At 44.8% G+C, this 22,662-nt stretch overlaps 1 protein-coding gene across 1 annotated transcript in view; it reads right to left on the reverse strand.

The window, feature by feature from the left end:
• Window positions 1-18,771, reverse strand: part of SF3A3 (splicing factor 3a, subunit 3, 60kDa) — a 20,293-nt gene extending 1,522 nt beyond the window's left edge. The window contains 16 exon segments of the mRNA XM_014541495.1: window positions 228-326; window positions 5,409-5,464; window positions 7,040-7,196; window positions 7,290-7,454; window positions 9,540-9,609; window positions 10,547-10,654; window positions 10,821-10,888; window positions 11,602-11,670; window positions 12,520-12,658; window positions 13,268-13,350; window positions 14,481-14,572; window positions 14,956-15,028; window positions 16,533-16,638; window positions 16,744-16,796; window positions 18,257-18,304; window positions 18,567-18,771. Of these exon segments, the coding sequence (XP_014396981.1) occupies window positions 228-326; window positions 5,409-5,464; window positions 7,040-7,196; window positions 7,290-7,454; window positions 9,540-9,609; window positions 10,547-10,654; window positions 10,821-10,888; window positions 11,602-11,670; window positions 12,520-12,658; window positions 13,268-13,350; window positions 14,481-14,572; window positions 14,956-15,028; window positions 16,533-16,638; window positions 16,744-16,796; window positions 18,257-18,304; window positions 18,567-18,662 (1,482 nt within the window). The 5' untranslated portion in view covers window positions 18,663-18,771.
• Between the last annotated feature and the right edge of the window lie 3,891 nt (window positions 18,772-22,662).

The following is a 22,662-nucleotide window of genomic DNA, read 5'->3' on the forward strand; positions in this document are numbered from 1 at the left end:
GAAATAGAAACATTGATGAGAGAGAAACACTGATTGGCTGCCTCCTGCACAGCCCCACCCGAACATGTGCCCTGACCAGGAATCGAAGCTGCCACTTCTTGGTGCAAGAGTCGACACTCAACCACTGAACCACACCAGCTGGGCCCGGGGACCATTTTCCCCTCTACCTGGTGATGCCGGGGGGCTCTATCATTTAATGCTGTTCCTGTTGGTACATTAGCACCCACCTCAGTGTCAGGCTGCCATCGTTCTGATGCCTTCTGCAGTTTCAGCTTGGCCCACACTGCGGGGAGAAAAGGGCAGACTGAGTATTCATTGGTTACACAGTGTTACAATCTTCCCCCAATTCCCTCCCCCACATTAGGTTTCCCCTGGATGACTCTGCTCTTGAAGCGTTTGCTTGCCCCAAACTAGAATTTTGGTTCTGGACCACCTGTACACACCTCCATTGCAAATTTACTATCATCTTTGCTTTCCTGTAAAAGAAACATTGAATCAAATAAATCAAAGACCTCTTAGAATAACAGATACTCTCGAACAAAGAAGTAAATGTGGTACAACCTATGGGAATTATTGGCGAAAGTGACCTTACTGTCTTAAAGTTCATGATGAACAGTGATTTTCATCTGGTGTGCCGCAAGAATGTTTAAAATATGCAACACCTGACTATTTAGTCAGGGGCACTGACCTCTTCTCCCTTAGACTGTAAAATAAAAAAAGGACAACAGCCAACACAACAATAGCTGTCTGGTGTGAATGAATCAAAATTATACCTATTTTTATTTTGTCAGATCAGCAAAAAAATACAATTGATTTTTGTTTTGCCATAGAATTAGTTTTTGTGTGCCATAAGATGAAAAAGGTTGAAAATCGCTGTGACAGAAGAAAAAGAGAACACCAGATGTTATCGAATATGTTTACTTAAAGTCTGGTGAATATATTTCAAAGACTTTAGAGGGGAAAATAAAAGGTGAAGTATCATGTCAAAGAGTCTGACAGATAAGATGGTTCAACAAAACTGGAGACATTAAAAGAAGAATTCTGACGGTTCAATAACAAATTATCCCAATGAAGACAAAAAGGGGGAAGACATCTACAGAAGCCATCACAGCTTCAGAGGGAGTGATCACATGTACACAACGGGACAGATACAAAACCAGAGAAAGACGACTTAAATCTCTAAGAACGGTGTCAGGAAGGTGTACTCTCAAGACAAAGTGCTACGTGGAACAGATAAGACAGGTCTGCTGCCAGAGAGGGAAAACGATAAAATATTAATAGATGAAGATGAGAAGGCACTTATTAACTTCCCATATGCTTCCACATTTTCCATCACGTAGGACAATCTCTAAACTTGACAAGATTACAAGAAATATCCCATAGAGAAAGAAGGCATGTGCCCTTGACCGAAATTGAACTCGGGACCTTTCAGTCCTCAGGCCGATGCTCTAGCCACTGAACCAAACTGGCTAGGACTTAAGTATTTTTTAAATTGATTTTAGGAGAGAGGAAGGGAGGAGGAGAGAGCGAAATAGAAACATTGATGAGAGAGAAACACTGATTGGCTGAATCTCTAAGAACGGTGTCAGGAAGGTGTACTCTCAAGACAAAGTGCTACGTGGAACAGATAAGACAGGTCTGCTGCCAGAGAGGGAAAATGATAAAATATTAATAGATGAAGATGAGAAGGCACTTACTAACTTCCCATATGCTTCCACATTTTCCATCACATAGGACAATCTCTAAACTTGACAAGATTACAAGAAATATCCCATAGAGAAAGTTGAAGCCAAGATGGGTTAAAGATATCGTAACTGAGACAATACATGAGGAAGTGTTTAGCTCTGGCCTAGCATATAGATGCTCAAGTAATCATCTTTTCCTTCCTAGCTAATTGCTTTAAGTTAGCTGAAGTCTTCAGGCCCTGATAATATGCGGGGCCCTGTCACACACAGTCTTTGTTCAACATTCAAGAATCCAACCCTGGCTCTGTGCTCCCAGCTCTGCGCTTGGGTCGTGTGCCCCGTCGCCATGGCTGGGCTCATGGTCAGTGGAACGCAAGTGTCCTACATAGGCCAGGACTGCAGAGAAATTCCAGAGCACCTCGGCAGGGACTGTGAACATTTCGCCAAGAGGCTTGATCTGAGCTTTAACCTTCTGAGGTATGTAACTTTCACAAGACGCAGACCAGGCCTGGGAGACCCAGTCCCCCTGGTAACAGCTTGCAGGTAAGTGACCCGTTCTAGCTCTGCGTAGGGTGCAGGGATCTGAGACGCGTGGACTCGCACCCCACAGGTTTGACTCTACTTTGAATGATTCCTCCGGCCGGCCTCCTTGTGCCACTGAAGAAGCAGTGAGCATAGGCATCGTCCTTCTCACATGAGTTCTTAGGAGAGTTTCACTTTGTTCTTTTCCTTTCTCACTGAGACTCGTGCAGACAAGGTAGAATACTGTTGGGGGAGGAAGGAGATGGAGCCAGCAAGTGTTTTGAGGGTGTTTAGGAATGCTCTTCTGGACAGTTCCCAAATCACAGGTAGGGTGTATGTGTGTGTTTTCTTTCTTTGCCTTTTTATGAATTGGAACCTTAAATATTTGTGATGATGATTTCTCCCAGATGGTATTTCAAACTTCTCGATCTAACCAGCTGAAAGTGCAAACACGACAGATGAGAGATAAACTACAAGAACACAGCCTGCAAGGAAGATGCCAGTGGCAGTAAAAGCTCCCACTGCCAGACAAACAGGAAGCCGAATAGGTCCCTGGATGCTGTAACACATTCCCTGACGTGCGTCCCTTTGCTTTCTCCAAAAGGTGTTTTGCTGCTGTGTTTCCGTGTATCTGATCTGCCCCTCAGAAAATAAGCTTCCTGAAACCAGTACTATTTTTTCCTTCCTATCAGGAGGCCCTGATAATATGCGGGGCCCTGTCACACACAGTCTTTGTTCAACATTCAAGAATCCAACCCTGGCTCTGTGCTCCCAGCTCTGCGCTTGGGTCGTGTGCCCCGTCGCCATGGCTGGGCTCATGGTCAGTGGAACGCAAGTGTCCTACATAGGCCAGGACTGCAGAGAAATTCCAGAGCACCTCGGCAGGGACTGTGAACATTTCGCCAAGAGGCTTGATCTGAGCTTTAACCTTCTGAGGTATGTAACTTTCACAAGACGCAGACCAGGCCTGGGAGACCCAGTCCCCCTGGTAACAGCTTGCAGGTAAGTGACCCGTTCTAGCTCTGCGTAGGGTGCAGGGATCTGAGACGCGTGGACTCGCACCCCACAGGTTTGACTCTACTTTGAATGATTCCTCCGGCCGGCCTCCTTGTGCCACTGAAGAAGCAGTGAGCATAGGCATCGTCCTTCTCACATGAGTTCTTAGGAGAGTTTCACTTTGTTCTTTTCCTTTCTCACTGAGACTCGTGCAGACAAGGTAGAATACTGTTGGGGGAGGAAGGAGATGGAGCCAGCAAGTGTTTTGAGGGTGTTTAGGAATGCTCTTCTGGACAGTTCCCAAATCACAGGTAGGGTGTATGTGTGTGTTTTCTTTCTTTGCCTTTTTATGAATTGGAACCTTAAATATTTGTGATGATGATTTCTCCCAGATGGTATTTCAAAGTAATTCAAATGCAATTGGCATGGGGTGGGTGGGAGGGAACGCTTGAACAACTGTTCCAGTCTTGGCAAAAGGTAAGTGTGATCTTCTGTATTATTCCAATGGAGAATAGTTATTTAATTTCTTCCTAAAGAGTTTTAAATTGTGACTGGTTTGGGGGCATGAAGTAGGAGCTACTTGGAAAGCAAGTACCAGTGGGATCAATGAGCAGGGGTCAGGGAGGTGGTTTTTCCGAGGCAGCTGGTCCCACGCAGGGCGTTTCCCCAAGGTGCCTGTCCTCTTGAGAACGGTGCTATCCTCGAATGGAACCAACTGTCTTGGGGTAGAAGGATTGATGAGGAGCCCGAATCCCACCCCAGGGCTCAGGCACTTTCCTCCTTCCACGCCTTGGAGTTTCTCTCTCGCAACTTCTGAGTCAGGACACTTGGGAATGAAGAATTTGAGAGAAAATGGACAAAACTCAGGGCATTAAGGCACCAGTGGGTAGAGGTGTGCCAGCAGGGCTTCTTTGGAAGGTCATCAGGAGCACATGACCATAAGGTGCCTCATCTTCAAGGAAGGGGCGCCTGGAGGGTTGTGTAAAGAGCGGGTACTGTGCGCATTCTCTCCTTGACTCCCAAAGGGTTTGCATGCTTCTGGGGAGATGTGGAAACTGAAAAGTTGCAAAGTAATGCATAGTGATGAGAGGATGCTAGACAAATGCTGACTCTTAAGAAATTAAGGATGTTGTTTGATCCCAATGCCCAAGGAAAGGATGGAGTACATAGCCTGGTTGGACTAGCCTTAGACACGTGCGCCCCTTAAACAGCTCCCCAGCATGGACGGAGGAAAAGGGCTCTCTTGCTGGGGCATCGGAAGGAAGAACTGTGACTGGCCTCCAGGGGCTTAGGCTGCGGCTGCCTTGCTCTCGAGAGCCCGGATGTGGGTTTGAGGAGGCTGGGCCCCATGAGGAGGGAGTGTGTCAGCGGGCACAGGTCATGGGACCGGGCTGTCAGGTCTGAGGAAACAGAGGCGCCTTTGTCACTCTCGGGGGGGCCCTCTCTCCCTTTGGCAGAGAAGGGGCTGGACCCTGGGAAGGGTGGTGTGTGTGTGTTTGTGTGTGTGTGTGGTGAGTGGGGTTGGTGGTGAGATGGGGCTCTTGGCCTTGAGAGGCTGTAAGGATTAATCAGAGGAAATGATGGGTCCTGAAGGCAGGAAAATTTAGTGAGAGGAAGGCCAGTAAAATAGGTTCAGAAGGAGAGAAGTTGTGATTTTTATTTTTAGAGGAGAGACGTTTCCATAGTGTTGAGTTGGAGGATTTTATCACATGTGGTCAGGAGCCTATTCTTGTTGGTGTCGTGGTCAGTGTGTGAATGGCACGCTGGGTTCTGGCTGGGTCAGGGCAGAGATGAGGATAGGAAGAGCGAGGTCCAAGGTTTGGGAAGGGTTCACAATGAGACTTGGTTAAGCTGGAGGGAGTTGCAGACCAGAATGGACCATAATGGATAAAAGCAATCCTGACTGGTGCTGTAACACATTCCCTGACGTGCGTCCCTTCGCTCTTTCTCCAAAAGGTGTTTTGCTGCTGTGTTTCTGTGTATCTGATCTGTCCCTCAGAAAATAAACTTCCTGAAACCAGTACTATTTTTTCCTTCCTATCAGGGGTGCTTAACATATTTAAATCAATTCAGGAAAATATACATATGCCCATTCACTCAAAATCTTGCATATAGCATTCAGAGACCTGGGTTAAAAGCCCTGTTTTATACTCAGCATAGGACTCTTCTCAAGAGAGAAAGAGCTGTTGGTACATTAGCACCCACCTCAGTGTCAGGCTGCCATCGTTCTGATGCCTTCTGCAGTTTCAGCTTGGCCCACACTGCGGGGGAGAAAAGGGCAGACTGAGTATTCACTGGTTACACAGTGTTACAATCTTCCCCCATTTCCCTCCCCCACATTAGGTTTCCCCTGGATGACTGCTCTTGAAGCGTTTGCTTGCCCCAAACTAGAATTTTGGTTCTGGACCACCTGTACACACCTCCATTGCAAATTTACTATCATCTTTGCTTTCCTGTAAAAGAAACATTGAATCAAATAAACCAAAGACCTCTTAGAATAACAGATACTCTCGAACAAGAAGTAAATGTGGTACAACCTATGGGAATTATTGGCGAAAGTGACCTTACTGTCTTAAAGTTCATGATGAACAGTGATTTTCATCTGGTGTGCCGCAAGAATGTTTAAAATATGCAACACCTGACTATTTAGTCAGGGGCACTGACCTCTTCTCCTGAAATCTAAATCCCAGATCCTGTAGTCTTTCAGACAAAACCTGTGTCAAGACCACAGAAAAACATCACAACTCTAGTCACTTCACATGCAATCGCACCATCAGTATGATTGAGGGTTCCTGGGAGCAGGTCAGTGCCACCTTTTTAAGTAAAGGAGACTGTTTATCAGGTACAAGCAAGGATAGAAAGAGAGCAGGGAGCGAGGCTGACGCAATGAGAGTTTTGGCTCAGGGATGCCAATTCCAATTCGTTGGAAGTGGTGTTGAGAAAGATTCAGAGACTACTCAGGGGCTCAGCAGAAAAAACCCAGGACCAATTAGCAATACGTATGTCTGCAGGAGGGAGGGAGTTCACACAAATGTGCCTCCTTGGTCTCGCAAGTCTTTTCCATTCTGTAAAAATTCCTTCCAAGTACTAAGGTGTGAAGACCGAAACAAAACAAGGGTGAATCCACTTACTGGAGTACCACCCAGATAAGGCCTTGTCTCAAGAATAGCTTGATAAATATCATCCCTTTAGTTTTTTGTTTCAAAAGGCAAAGGCCCATTTAAGACTCAAAGAAGGAGCCCTGACCGGTGTTTCTCACATCAACGTTTCTCTCTCTTTCTCTCCCTTCTTCTCTCTCTAAAATCAATAAAAACAAAACAAAACAAAAAAACCAAAAACACCAAAACATATCCTAGGGCAGTGGTTCTCAACCTTCCTAATGCCGCGACCCTTTAATACAGTTCCTCATGTTGTGGTGACCCCCAATTTCATTGTTACAAATTGAACATAATTAAAACACAGTGATTAATCACAAAAACAATATGTAATTATATGTGTGTTTTCCGATGGTCTTAGGCGACCCCTGTGAAGGAGTCGTTCGACCCCCAAAGGGGTTGTGACCCACAGGTTGAGAATCGCTGTCCTAGGGTGAGGATAAAAAAAAAAAAAAAGAGAGACTCGAAGAAGGCAGTCAGCCCCTTCCTTGGTCCTATTAGCAATGGGGTAGAGAAATGACTAAGGAGTCAGAGATTGACCTAAGACAGAATTCTCCACAAATGGTCTCGGGTGTCATACAGGGTAGCCCTGGCACCACAGGCCGGACTTTGGACCCAATCCTCCGTGATTCTCTAAGCTGTGACCCTCTCAGGCTGCTCCTGTCCTCTTCGCTAAGACTCAGGTTTTGTATTTTGTTTCCAGGAGAAACGACTCTGAATCCCTTACAGCAAAGTGCCGCTGGAAGGCCTTGGGGCCTCGGTAGGTGTAGTTTCCACAGATCTCACAGTTGTAGTTGATGTTTAGGCCGTGGAGTTTGTACAACCAGTAGGGAATGGGCTGAAAGAAATGGGAGAAGAAACAGTCTTAGGAGTGTCTGCATCTGCTTCCAACATGGGGGATGGGGAGAAGGACGGTCGTGCTGGGACTTACTTTGCCGTCCCAGCCCAGGGGCAGGTTTTTGGGGTTGTAAATGATCTCGTTCTCTTCATCTTCACTTTCACTCTCACTGATCTGCTCTTCCTCTTCTTCTTCTCGCTCTTCTCCTGTCCTTGCCTGTTTGCGTTGGACATTTTCATGAGTGAGATGTCGCTATTCCTAAGTCAGGTCCATAAATGAAAAGGGAAGTCAGAGAAAAGTAGTGAAAAACAAGAAGGCAAACTTCCTCTTTTCCCGCAACCCTTGCTGACCCCTCGCTTCCACGGACAAGGTTTTCTTTCTTGTAGAATAAAGGGAAACTCTGCCTTTGTGTCTCAGCTCCTACCAGCAGGCCTTCCCTGATCACAAAGGAAAAAGTCAAAGGTTCTGTGTCACTTGCCTAAATTACTCACCGAAGGCCACAGACTACCACAGAACGACAGAAAACAAAGTCCCTCAACTCTTTCCTGAGCCAGTCCTTTTCCCCCCTTCCCTCTGGTAACGCCCTCACTAAGATGAGAAGCCTCTAACTTGCCCTGAGTCTCTCCTCATTCCAGTCCAGCATCCATTCTGTTCCCAGATTTATCGGCTTAAAATAACCACCCTAATGGTACACTCAGCACAAAGAACTTTTACTGGATTTCTACTGTTTAAAGGACAAGGTCCAAATTTCTAAAATAACTCACCAAATTTTTCATGCTTACCATTTCCTCTACCTGAAATATTTTTCCTCCTTCTACTTAGAAAACTCAATCTCAATATGTTACAGCATATCTCACTTAACTGTCTCTCACAAAGCGGGTATTTCAACAAGGGCAGAAGGCTGTGTCATACTCACTACTGCACCCAAAGATTCAACACAATGTCTGAAAACCAACAGATGTGAATAAATGGTGATACGGATAAAAATCATATCAGGACTTAAAGAGATCGACTACTGGAAACCAGTTTCTCTGGAATTCCAAAGAGAATGGCGCCACCTTCTGACAGAGAAAGCAAAATGCTCTCAAAGGAGGGAGGATGTAGTGGATACACCTTATGTCAAGGACACAAATTAGCCTCCCAGTCATCCTCAGAGGACTGGCAACTTGAACGGCTGCCAACATAGCAACGCCCAAGTTCACTGTGGAAAACACAACTGTCCCCAGTGTCCAATGTCTGGCTAGCCTCCTTTTAGTGAAAGCAGCTGTAATAGAGGGAACCAACAGGTGACCCTAGATTTGAAGCTATTATATGTGGTCCTCAAACAGCAGAATGAAAACATCCATGGCAACTGACAAAGATACATAAACAAGCTATCTGAGCCAGAGCCAATCACTCAATGCACCATGTGAGCATCTGTAAAGGGAAAGGCTCTGAGAGCAGAAAGCAGACACTGGCAGACAGGCTGGTCTACTGCAGGGACACTGGCCATCTTCTCTGGATGAGTGCTGCCCTTCCTTCCACCTTCAATTCCTGAAAGAGAACGATTTTCCTCCGACTCCTCCCTCTTCTTTCTGAGATAAGCATCCCGGCCAGGTGAGGCCCATGGTCGGCAAACTGCAGCTCGCGAGCCACATGCGGCTCTTTGGCCCCTTGAGTGTGGCTCTTCCTAAGCCTTAGGAGTACCCTAATTAAGTTAATAACAATGTACCTACCTATATAGTTTAAGTTTAAAAAATTTGGCTCTCAAAAGAAATTTCAATCGTTGTACTGTTGATATTTGGCTCTGTTGACTAATGAGTTTGCCGACCACTGGGTTAGGCCTTTTTCCACTCCAACCAACCTCCAGCTCCTTCTTGAAAGAATATTCAAGGGACAGCTTACAGACAGACAGCTTTGTACCAGCTCCAATGAGTTTCTCATAATCGTGTAAACATGTAATGCCTCTTCATAGTCAGTTATACCTGAAAAGCTGCTGGGATTAGCCTTTCTCTTATTTGCCTTTTGAGTGTCTACTTCTTGGGTTACCCCCTGGGTATAATCTGGAGCTCAGGTGAAGAATCCGCACCACTCTGAACACTATACTGAGAGGGGAGTCTGTTCTCTCTGTCCAGCCTCATGGGCATTGGGCAGGCTTGGGAATATCACCTAACAACAGACACCTAGGAACAGAGTAGGACCTCACCAAAGGGCCAAGTCCCCTGAGAGAACTCTATTTTCTGCTGAACTAGTTTAACACCTACTCCTCCTCCTTCAATCCTAGAAAAAAATCCTATCAGTTCATATTTCTCCTACTCCCATACCTTGTAGCATTTACAGCCCTCACCAGAGTCAGTTACTCACCCCAAGAATCTCCACGTATTCATAGATCTGGGCTTCCAGGAAAGCAATGTCTTTGTTCCTCTCAGTATCTCTAACAACAAAAAACAAGCTGTATCACTCAAGGGTTCTTTTAACCAGTGCCTTGTTCTCTGTACCTGAGAGCATTTATTTGACAGGTGCATTAAAATCATAAACACACAAGAAATACACTGTGAAAGCAAATGCTCTGTTCAGCTCAGGACGCGCTGACAGAAGTCCTGAGGTTATTTCTGGAAATGCATGGAAGCTTCCTTTGGCCTCATTCCAGAAAGTGGAGGACATACCCGGATGTTTAAATTTCCATCATTATAATCTACAAAGGAAATGCGGTACAGAAAGCGAGCTCCAGAACAGGCAGATTTGGGCCCAAATCCTGACGCTGCTACTTAGTCACTTTTCTGAGTTATGAACTGTAAAAATAATTAGGATGACAAGTACTTTTCAGCGTTGTTGTGTGAATTAGAAAATAAAATAAAAAATACCCTGTATAAGCATGTGGCTCAAGAACAGGTTCAACTGTCATTAAGAAAAATAGACTTAGGCCTGGAGGTATGGCTCAGTGGCTGAGTATCGACCTATGAACCAGGCAGGAGGCCATGGTTCGATTCCCGGTCAGGGCACATGCCTGGGTTGCAGGCTTGATCCCCAGTAGGGGGCATGCTGAAAGCAGCTGATCAATGATTCTCTCTCATCATTGATGTTTCTATCTCTCTCAAGTCAATAAAAACTTATCTTTAAAAAAAAAGAAAAATATACTTAGGAAAATATTTTTTGAACCTATCCATAGGCTATTAATGTAAAAAAAAAAGGTACCCAGAGCAATTTCAACATGAGAGAGGTCACCACTTGCCCACCTGAGTACAAACTGTGCCCGGTTTCAGCAGAGAAAAGGAGCAGAATGGACCTCTATGGATCAGTAAGGGTGATAAGCAGGCTTCATGGAAATAACATCTTAAACTGTAAGCAGAGGTGCTACCCCAGCCACTCACCGCTTGGTGCCCTTTGACTTGGGGTTTTTGGCGAACAGGGAGGTGTCCAGCGCCTCCAGGGACTTCCCTTTGGTGCTGAATAGCCTCTGGGCTCGCTCCTCTATGGTTCTAAGGAGACAGGGGAAAGGATTCCAGGATTACTTTATCATACAGACCTGCTTATTTCTGTAGTAGGGAGGGAGGGGGGTGAGAGGGAAAATGGTATCAGAGCCATGCAGAAGTTCGTGCAAACACAGTAAACGGGACAGTTATGAAGGAAAAACCAGTCTCTTACCCGCCACACTTCAGGCCTAAAGCTAAGAGTGCAGATTTCAATCTGTCCAGACCCAGGGAGGCCAACTCCTACATAAAAAAGAGACAAGTTACAATTTTATTTAAATAGAGTCTGATAAACAACAAATGCTCACACTTAGGTCTTAGGAGGCTGGTGGTATGGCTAGTCTCGAAGCTGTGGCAACACCATACATTCCACAGTCAATCTCCTAGCAGTAAGCTCACCCTCTCCAAAGGATGGACTCTGGTCAAGTTCACAAATAACCACACTGGCAGTGTTCCATTACCTCCACTACAGCTGAACAGAGCCTGAATGATTATTTCAGTTTTCAAAATACTTAGTTTTAAGGGTTTTTTTTCCCTTTCCCTTTTTCCATATTCTTTTAGATGCCTGGTCCCAGGAACTGGTCTTTTTCTTTTCTTTTTTTTGTTAATCCTCACCTGAGGATATATTTTTCCATTAATTTCTTTAGAGAGAGTGGAAGGGAGGAGGAGATACACACAGAGAGAAACATCGATGTGAGAGAGACATAACAACTGGTTGCCTCCTGCATGCGCCCCAACCAGGGCTAGGGATCAAGCCTGCAACTGAGGTATGTGCCCTTGACCAGAATCGAACCAGAGACCCTTCAGGCACATGCCTACGCTCTAACCACTGAGCACTGGCTAGTGTGGAACTGGTGTCTTACCATAGTAAGTCCATGGCATTAAAAACAGGAAATGGAGTGGTCCCTTGGAGAAGGGAACAGGCAAGACCAGTACACTGGCTAAGGAAAACATACCTCCCAGGAGGAGAAAGCAGAGAGGTCAAGATGGGCTCCAGCATGTGTCAGGGCATTGCTTGTCTCTTTCTGGCAAGAAGAACAACACAATGTTTAAGATCGAGGTTTACAATGAAGGCAAGGAAGCCAGCTAAATTACCAGGTGCCAGTTGGCCCTGTTCTTATATATATCCTATGTAATAAAACCATAATATGCAAATCGACCAAACAGCTGAATAGCGGAACGACCATCCGGAGGACCATCCGGACAACCATCCGGGACCACGCTATGACACCCACTGGCGCCAGGCCAGGCAAGGCAGGTGCAATGCAATTGGTTGGGGGCCCGGCCATCACACCATGATCACCCCGCAGAGGGAGGCCCAGGCCACCAACCATGGGCTGTGGCGGGTGGGCGGGGCCTCCCTCTAGGAGGGAAGCACAGGTCCCAGGTGCCAGAGGGAAGTTGGTGCTGGCACCTGGGGGAAGAAAGGCCTATTTTTGCACAAATTTTGTGCATCGGGCCTCTAGTGTATAAATAAGAATCAAATCCTACAAGAGCAGAGCAAAAACAAAAAAACAACAGACGGCACATTCTCCTCCTGAGAGTTCAGAAAAACTCAAGTTTATCCCCAGGATTTGTGAAAATACGTAGTAGAGATTTCTAGCACATAATTTATCTGTTCTTGGTCAGGAGGAATGGATAAATACAGCAGTAATGACATGGTTGATGAAAATCCTGAGCCTAGCCAATGGCAAGTGGACCCTGAGCAATCTCATTCCAAAGTACACAGAGAAAACCTAGCCCAGTGGGCAGAACTCCTCATGGTCACCACTGACCCTGAGGGATCAGCCCTGAAGTAGAGTCTCAGAATTAAAGTAAAATAATTACTTCAATTCTCTGGCATGTCCTCCACCCACACCCCCACTAAAGCTCACCGGCCATCCGGGAAAGGTACCATTCTCCCACTTCTTCTCAAAGTCATTTTGAATCTTCCCAAAAAGTTCATTCTGATCTTGGAGGGGCTTCACTCTATCTGTGTAATCCTGAAGGTACTCAAGCAGCATCTCCAAGTATCTATAGACGAACAGCATTACAGAAAAGCAAAGAGGGTTTCCATTTTTGATATATTGTTATACCCTGTAAAATATACTTATATTTTTTAAATACTATGTTTTAAAAAGAGCTTACAATTGACTTTTTTCCTATCATGTCATCTTGATTCTGACCTCTCCTATCTTCTTTTATTCTTATAACTTAATTCCAAACACTAAAGTCTAAACTCACACATAAAAGATTTCAAGTAAAAAAAATTTTTTAATTTAATTTACTTCAGGTAAAAATAAAATGTTATCACTAACCAGAGGTATAACACAAACAAAAGTTAACATCTATACATCAGACCCAAGCACTTCACTTCAGTCACAATCTGAGAAAGTTTAATTTTTCCCAGTAAACTCCAAAGACAGAGGCAAAATTAAGAACAGTGTGGGTATAAGACTGCAGATATGCTCATAGACACATTGTTCCAGAACCAGAATATTACAAAGGCTTAAAAACCACGTCCTTCAAAATCCCTATCCTTTAATAAACCTGAGTCATTCATGAAGGCCTTTCAGGCGACAATTCTTCACATCAAATAATCTAATCAAATCCAGTAGAGGCCTAGAAGCTAGTAATGCTTACCTCTTGTACTCTGCATTCTTCCTTTCTTTAGGAATGTCAAATAACTGGTCAAAGATAGACAGGTATGTGATATAATCCAGCTTCTGGAAAAGAGAGGTGACCAGAGCTTCCATTAGTTTTTTCCACCAAGTTAAAGTATAACCTCCAATAAATGAAATTAAAATAACAAGGCCTGGCTCATTTTAGTCTTTTTCTGTTCTATCACTGAATTCCTACACTAACTGGGGAGAACAGCAGACACAATTAATGCTGCAAATTAAAGATTAAGTTAATAAACAGCAAACTAAAAGAAATACTTGTTGAACACGTACATGCCAGGCACTTGGTTAAATACTAATACCCACTATATCCTAAAATAAGGTCCTGGAAGGTGCCATTTATTCACTCATTCAATCACTTATTGAGCATCTTGGACCAAGTTCATGGATACATATGAGAACAAGACAGACATGAAGCCTGTCCTCACGGAGCTTAAAGTTTAGCCACTGGACTTCTGGGACATTTCCTCACAACTCCAAGAGGAACTTACACACTTCCTCGAGGCCTTTCTGAGACTGTCACCTTAAATCGCATCCCTTGTGCTAAGTTATTTTTGTAATGTCTTTTTAAAAAGACATTGTATAGCCCTTTGCTGGTGAGATTGTTTTGTATCTTCCATGCACCATGTATTATATGTGCCTAACACAGTAATGTGAGATTTCTAAAAATTTTTATTTTTACAAATCAAAATATGCTTGTATTAATAAAATACTATGCTTATTGTATTCACTGTAGAAACCTGACATTTTGCATACTGCTTTTCTTTTTTTATCCTCACTGGAGGATATTTTTTCCCATTGATTTTTAGAGAGAGTGAAAGGGAGGGAGAGAAAGAGAGAAACATCAATGTGAGAGAGACGCATCGATTGGTTGCCTCCCACCATGCCCCAACCGGGGACAGGGATCCAACCTGCAACCGAGGTACATGCCCTAGACCAGAAATTGAACCCGAGACCCTTTGGTCTGCGGACCAACGCTTTAACCACTGAGCCAAAAAGGCCAGGGCTTTGAATACTGTTTGTCTAAGAAAACCCCCCCACATTACCTCTTTAATATTTCTCTAACAGTTACAAAACACAAGGAAGACACCAATTGCTGTACGTCTAGGAGCCCAGCCCAGCGTCCTGACTCCCCCCTGAGAATCAGAACCACTTTCTCCTCTCCTGGGTCTTACCTCAGAGGCCTTCAGGTTAATGTATTTGAGGTAACAGTCATGGAGATCCAGATAACGCCCGTATCCCTCTTCATCTGTGAACTCCACCAAATCTGAAGGAATCAGAGATACCAATGATTCAAACACTAAAAGACCATTTTCTTGGACTTGGCTTTTCAAATGGATTGCTAGCTCCTTGTTCCATGAAGCAGCCCTTCACCCAAAGGTCTTCCCTAGGCTCACAAAGTAAACAGGCCTCAGCTTTCCAGGTCTACCTCCAGTGAATCAGAGCTAGGCTAGCACAAAATTGGATGTTTTGTCCAAGGCCAATTTAGTAGGTCAAGTTAGCCCAGAGAAACCAGCATAGAGAAAGCCAGTAAGAGAACCTGGCTACAAATTTCTCCAGAGCCCTGTTTTCTAGGGCTCTGAGGGCAAACAGCTCTGTCATGAACGTGTACTTCTGCTAGTGCTGGACAGGAAATTAAATCCTACTTACTTTGTGCTTCTTCACTTGGATTCTCTCGAGCCTTCAGGAGCTCCTCAAATTCCACTGACATGGGCACGCAGATCTGATGAAAACAAAGAGAAGTGCTCAGATGGATTTTTCAACATAAAAGTTGCAGTATCACAAAGATGGGCTGTATAGAATGTGGGACTTCTGACACTTTATTTGGTCTTGATTTTCCATTAAGAGCCTACTGCTGTTTTCCATTTACATTTTCTAAATATTGCTAAAGTAACACGTGCTCACAAAAACTCAAATAATACAAAAACACAAAATGAAAAATCCAAGTCCCCCTTTAATAATTCTACAAATAAATAGCTACTGTTAACAGACCAGTTTTAATGCCAGCCATTAATGCTGCACATTAGAATCATCTAATAGAGTGTTAAAAAAAAAAATCCTGATGCATTGAAACCAATTAAATCAGAAAGTACCGATACCTGTATGCAGGAATCAGTACTTTTTAAAAAATATATTTTTACTGATTTCAGAGAGGAAGAGAGAGGGAGAGAGAGATAGAAATATCAATGATGACAGAGAATAGAATCATTGATCGGCTGCCTCCTGCACACCCAACACTGGGGATTGAGCCCACAATCCAGCATGTGCCCTGACTGAGAATTGAACCTATGCTCAACCATTAAGCCATGCTGGCCGGGAGGTATCGATACTTTTTAAAGATTCCCAGGAGATTCAAACATGCAGAAAAATTTGGAAACCACTGCTTGGTATCAAATACACAAGGTGGGACAAAAGTAGGTTTATAGTTGTGAGCATATGATTACTTATTATTGTATTATTTTCTATATGAAAAACTACAGTACTACTTTTGCCCCACCCTGTGTTTGTACAAGCACATACATACTAGCCAGTGTAAGGTTATTTTATTTTTCACATAAACTTATTTTTTCCTACTTAGTATATCTTGAGCATCTTCCCAATCATTTACATAACCATTTATTCATCGCCTTTCTACCAGGGCTGGAATATGGTTGACACACCAGAATGGTACTCATGTCTTCTCTTTTGGTAAGCAAGACTTTACACTCTACCCTCTAAGGGAGGTGGGGAGACATATGTAGGAGTGTAAGAGTACCTTCACCCAGCCTTTGTGTTAATTAGATCCTAGGTAGCAGATTTCAAGAGAGTTAAGAGCATAAGCAATTTAGGGGGGGGGGGGGAGTAATACCCATGAAAGATTAAAATGGGAAGAGGAGGACCGGGCAGGAAAAGCCTAGACCATGATACAGTTAGGATGAAATCTTCAGCAACCCAATGGGGAACTCTGGAACAAAGATTATTCGTAAAAAGAGTCTCATATTGGGCAGAAAGCCAGGCTGTATTACCCCCAATGTGTTTAGTCACTGGCTGGGGACTGCCCCAAGAACAGAATGGATTTGGCTTAAAGCTGAGGGGGATCCTAAAAGAACTGGATTTGTAGGATGTTCTCTACACGCCCTGCAGCTAAACAGCAGGTTCTTTTTAAGAAACATCTAAGTGGCACATCTCCATTTTCCTTACAACTTTTCTATAGGCAGGTTTGGAGAAAATACTTCTTAAGGCCGTACCTCATTTGGGTGCTTCCGGTGGAATTCTTTTATTTGCTTGAGTCTATTATAGAATTCAGCAAATTCATTGGGTCCTGAAATGGCATTAAGCTCCTCCTTGCGTAACCTGCAATTTCAGAAAAAATCCAGAGAACATATAGCATAGAATCAGTCCTTTAACCATGGCTCCTATGGAGCACTACCTCCTGGACTGGCTGTGACGGTCACTTACCCATCCTTATCGTCATACAAATCCCTCAGGTTCCCACTGACTTCCATATACCTCTGAAAGACAAACACAAACCCATCAGGATGAGGCGCTCTGGATAAGTATAGAGCTAAGCAACCAAGAAAGGCTCTCTCGTCAAAGTCCAGGGAAACCTTGAGATACGGTATTCTGGTGCCTGTGCTTTCTCGTACTTTTAATAAACAGCACTGATTCCTGGTTAGTTTTAAAAGCAGGTTAATTTAAGGGGTAGCAGAGAGTTTCTATTATTTACATGCAACTGATGCTTAACTTTCCCTAAGAGAGTCATAACAGAGAGCCACATGTTAAACAGCAGTTCCCACTTAAGACCCTCAAAGACAAAAGGGTGATCCAAGATGATTGTCATTTCTTCAAGAAGCTTGACTGAGGAGTACACAGGCTAAAACATCACACAGCTTCCTGTAGATTCAAACTCAGGATGGAACAGGTACATAGTCCCTTCTCTGAAACTTTTGGAACCAGATCTGTTTCAAAATTTGGAATTTTTAGGTTCGGAAAGGTACCATATATTATGCAATATCCCTGGTGGAATCTGGAACAAATATTAATAGTTCTGCAGTAAAACTTATGCATTATTTACCACGTGGGATAAAGGCCATAAAAAAGACTGTATTTACTACGTGGGATAAAGTTCATGTCACTTTTAAAAAAAATATATTTTATTGATTTTTTGCAGAGAGGAAGGGAGAGAGATAGAGAGTTAGAAACATCGATCAGCTGCCTCCTGCACATCTCCCACTGGGGATGTGCCCACAACCAAGGTACATGCCCTTGACCGGAATCGAACCTGGGACCTTTCAGTCCGCAGGCCGACGCTCTATCCACTGAGCCAAACCGGTTTCGGCTCATGTCACGTTTTGCCACCAAATATTTACCAAAGCAAACAAACAAAAAGCGTTTTCAGAGTATTTTGGATTTGGGAATTTAGATATGGGACTAGAGGTAAGGGACTAGAGACTTGTAACATCAATTACCTCCTAAAAATCCAGAAACTCTGATTAGGTCTTTTATTCCTTTCTGAACAGATTTCAAACGTACGCAAGAGAGCATAGTAAAATAAACCTTCATGTACCTATCACTCAGCTTTAACGAGCATCAACATTTTGCTTTGTTTTCTAAAAGTAATAAATTGAACTATTTTCTAGGCAAATGCAGGCAATGTAGCAAAAATACTTGCAAGTGGTGCGTTCTCGAGAGAGTCCCTTCTGTGCCTGAGCCATCGACTACTCAGAACTATTCTTTGCACATCCATGGGATACAGGATATAAGAAGGGGTGTCTTTCCGAGCCATGAAGAATGAATGAGCTCCCCATTCGGAGAAGCGAGGGAGGGCAGGTCAGCACCCTCAAGCTTAGCAGCCGCGTGGACATCTCCAGGCAGAAAACCCGCGACTGGCCCCCACCGCGCACCCCGCCTTCTCTCCTTCCCTCCCCCAGCTCATTCAACCCCGAACGGAAGCGGACAGCGGGGCACTCACGTCTTGCATGGCCCGTGTGCGGTGGTCGGAATTGATCTGGTCCCGGAGCTGAAGAAAGACACAGGCGCCGTTAGTCGGGGTCCTGGAGCAGGAAAGGCCGCCCGAGGGCGGAGCTTACCCGCTTAGGTCTGAGCGGCTAAACCAGCGGCCCCGGGGGCGCGGGGCCCGGGATGAAGTTACCCAGGCGGGACCTCGGAGGGAGCCCCCGGGGAGGCGGGAACGGGCGAGTCTGAGGGTCACGGAAAGCTCTCAGGGGGTACCCCGAGGACGCGGCCCAGCGCAGAGGGAGTCCCTGCCCAGGCCCACTCACCGTGGACTTCTTAGTGAGCATCTCTTTGGCCATGACGTCCATGAGCCGTTCCTTCTCCTCATGATAGCGCCGCTGCTGCTCCAAAATTGTCTCCATCCTTTCTCCGCCGCCGAAACTCAACTCAGACCACCGACAGGGCCGGAAACAACCGCTGCCGCCTGGCGCGCCTGCGTCCCCACGCTGCGCGTCCCGCTGCACCAGAGTTCCGCGCTGCCGGAAGTGCCTGGGGGACTGGAGGGAAAGTGAACCCCACAAGGAGTCCGAGATGGCAGCAGTGCCCCCTGCTGGCGGGGGGTGTGGTGGAGGATGGCGATGGTTTGCGGGTGCCTCTAGGGGGCGTATAGAAATCCAGGAACCAAGGGGCACTCTCTGTGGACGGAGGAGTAGCTGCCGAGCACGGATGGGAATCCGAAGGCTGGAACGTAAGTCCCTAGCTCTCAGTGTGACTTCTGCCAACATTTTCCCCGTCTCTGGACCTCAGTGTCCTTGTCAGTAAAATGGGGATGATAGTGTTTTTATGTTGTTTCTTTTGTGAACGAAAAGAGGGTCCTATAATAAAACCGACAAGTCCAGTGACCAAATGTAACATCACAGAGTGATCTGATCATGAATTCCTAACTGGGTAGGTCATGGTGAGTAGTCATGCCACAGGCATATAACCTCTTTTCTTTGTCTTTGTCCTCACTCAAGGAGTGAAGATATTTTTTCACTGATTCTAGAGAGAGTGGAGGGGAGGGGGGCGGGAAGGAAGAGGGAAGGGAGAAAGAGAGAGAGAAACATTGATGTTACAGAGACACATGGGTTGGTTGCCTCCCACTCATGGGACCTGCAACCCAGGTACGTGCCCTTGACCCCTTGACTGGGACTCGAACCTGACCCTCTGGTGCACAGGCCGATGTTCTAACCACTTAGCAATGCTGGCCAGGACGGCATATAACATTTTAAAAAACTGTTTTTATTGATTTCAGAGAGGAAGGGAGAGGGAGAGAGAAATAGAAACATCAATGAGTGTCGAGTGTGTTTCCTTCCACGTCCTGCGTGGTTTAGGGTTCGGGATCTGAAAGAGGAGCCGCACACAAATGAGAGAGAAAAGAGACAAGAGACAATTTGGAAATGTTGGGGAGCCAGGCGGGCAAGTCCAACTCAAGGAGAGGGACTTCCACTGATGCTCAGGCCGCTCCAACCTTTTATTGATCTGGGGTAGCCCTTAGGTAAGGAGATTTCAATTACACACAGATTAGCTCATCAGCAGACAATTTCCAGAAATAGGTAGAATATCTAATCAACAATAATCAACAAGGATTTACATAAGTATCTAAGGAATTAAGTGAACTAAGGTGGGGATGATGCTTCAGCTACCATTATCTAGATTAACTGGGTGGTGCACAGCTCCGACCTTTGCTAGGGCTTCAAAGGTCACTAGCTTTTGGGGGTCTCTACTTTTCTCTGCTAGTGAAGACGATAGATAGTTTCCAACAAATGAAGAGAGAGAATCATTGATTGGCTGCCTCCTGCACGCACCACACTGGGGATCGGAATCGAACTGAATTAAACCGCAACCTCCTGGTTCATAGGTCAATGCTCAACCAATGAGCCAAGCTGGCTGCACTGCATATAACATTTTTAGTAAAGAGTTTAAGTCCAGCCCGGCCAGCGTGGCTCGGTGGTTGAATGTCTACCTATGATCCAGGAGGTTGCGGTTGGATTTCCGGTCAGGGGACATGCCCCAGTTGCGGGCTCGATCCCCAGTGTGGGGTGTGCAGGAGGCGGCCGATCAATGATTCTCTCTCCTCATTGATGTTTTTATCTCTCTCCCTCTCCCTTCTTCTCTGAAGTCAATAAAAGTATATTTTTTAAAAAAAGAATTTAAGTCCATTGTTCTTGTGCATCTATGTAAATACACCTTTGAAATACCAGCGTAATCCTCTTTTTCAGACCCCTCTTGGCCAGCAAATATTCAAGGACTATGGGATTGTCCAGCACCACTCGAGCAAGGGAATCTAGTGACTTCTGTTGGGCAGCAAGAGTCTTAGTCACTTCAGCTATTTGTCCGATAGTGGTGGACAGATTCCTAGTTATAGTCTTGTTGACATATATTCTGGCACTAGGGACTAGCATGCTGAGTATACTTTGTCTTATTTTGTCATCATTACAGGCCACCATTTCCCTTTTGGGCTTCATGATCTGCCTTTGGTCCTGTGGAAATAGTTCTTTGTTAAAAGAACTTATGGAAAGGCTGGGGTTCTTATGAATAGACTAAAGGTCCAGGTTCCTCAGCCCGGCCTGCACCCTCTCCTAATACAGGACTGCTGGCTCCTAACCGCTTGCCTGCCTGCCTGCCTGCCTGATCGCCCCTAACCACTCACCTGCCTACCTGATCGCCCCTAACCACCTCTGCCTCAGCCCCCACTGTGGCGGCTTCATCTGGAAGGACATCCAGAAGGTTGTTTGGCTATCCGGTCTAATTAGCATATTATGCTTTTATTATTATAGATAAAACAGTCACAAATTGCTCCAACAGGCAACTGCCCAAACATTGATGTGCCCATCCTTTAGTTGGGGTATCTTCTTCAATACCAAAAATAAGATGAACCAGGGAGGTGCATAAACAGCCCCACCTCCACCCCCCCACACACACATTCCTGAGGATTCTCCTTTATGGATTCATTCATAAATATGACCGAGAATTATTCCAACCAAAGGTGAAACTGTTTGCATGTTTTTCAAAATCCAACAGGTTTGTATCCAATTGAAGCAACAAGTTTACATAATTTGGTTATATCTTTCTTTTTAAATTTGTCACGTAGACAGTTAGAGATCAAGTAAGGAAGAGATTGGGGGCATATTTAAATTTAAATTCAGTGGAGATGACAGGGACAATGAATAATAACAAGCAGGGGGCAGATGGCTCTGGTTTTTTAATACTCTCTACCTGAAAGGTGAAGTTCGATATAGGTTAATCTGGGAAGACAGTGACATTGGGAACCGTATTAAACTTGGTAACTGGAGCAACAAGTGGCAGGTATTTGTCTTTAATTGATTTAGGGTTTGGGTGACATCCAGTAATCAGTGAAAATTTCCTCCCTTAGCAGCACTCTCAGAGAGTTTTAGTAAAATATTATTTTTCCGAGAGAGAGAGAGAGAGAGAGAGAAATGAGGGAGGGAGAAAGAAAAGGAAGAACAATTGGGTTTGTTATCATTTTGATAATCTTCTCTAAAATAAAGGGCAGCCTTATAAGCAAAGACCAACAAGAGACAAAGACAAGAAATTTAAGTGAAGAATCTCTGTAGGAGCTGGTGTGACGCAGGCCTGGTCCATTTTCTTGGGAATGGTTGTTTACTTCAGCTGTTGTCTTCTCATCCTGTTGCCTGGATTTTGGTCAGAGTTTGTTTCAGTGAAGGGCTGGGAAGCCCCATTTCGCTGCAGGGTCTGGGATCTTGGTTGAATGAGAAACGAATCCATGAGTCAACGCCACGGAATTTAGTAATAGATTGGTCTAAAGGACCTGATAAGGTCCTGTCCAGCTGGGACTGGACAGAGTCTGCGTCGGTGTCTTTTCCAGGAGACAAAACACCCGGGCCTCGGGCTCTGAGGACATTCCTTGTCTCCCAGGAGCCACTGTTATGTTGTAGGGTGTTGATAAGCTCCGTGCAGTAATGTAGATCTCCTTTGGTAAGTACCGGTTGGTGCAGTTCTTCATCTAGGTGCATAGCATGACCTGTGATCATCTCAAAGGCGAAAATTTATGTTTTCCAGTGGGGGTAGAATGAAAGTTAAGGGGGGGTTCAGGAAGGCCTTGGGCCATGACAGAATACATGCCATGCAGATTTCTGCCAACAGAGTATTTATTTTTCCATTGGTTTGTTCTACCAATCCAGAGGATTGGGATGATAAGAAAATGGAAATGCTGATAGATATGCCAAATTTTACAAACATTTGAACAATCTGTCCTATAAAATGAGCTCCTCTATCACTATTAAGATCTTGAGGGATTCCTGAAGTTAGAATAATTTTTAAATATATATATATATTTTTTTAAATTGATTTTTTGCAGAGAGGAAGGGAGAGAGATAGAGAGTTAGAAACATCGATGAG

This window comes from Myotis brandtii, unplaced genomic scaffold, assembly GCF_000412655.1.
Source record: "Myotis brandtii unplaced genomic scaffold, ASM41265v1 scaffold274, whole genome shotgun sequence".
Classification (NCBI taxonomy): Eukaryota; Metazoa; Chordata; class Mammalia; order Chiroptera; family Vespertilionidae; genus Myotis; species Myotis brandtii.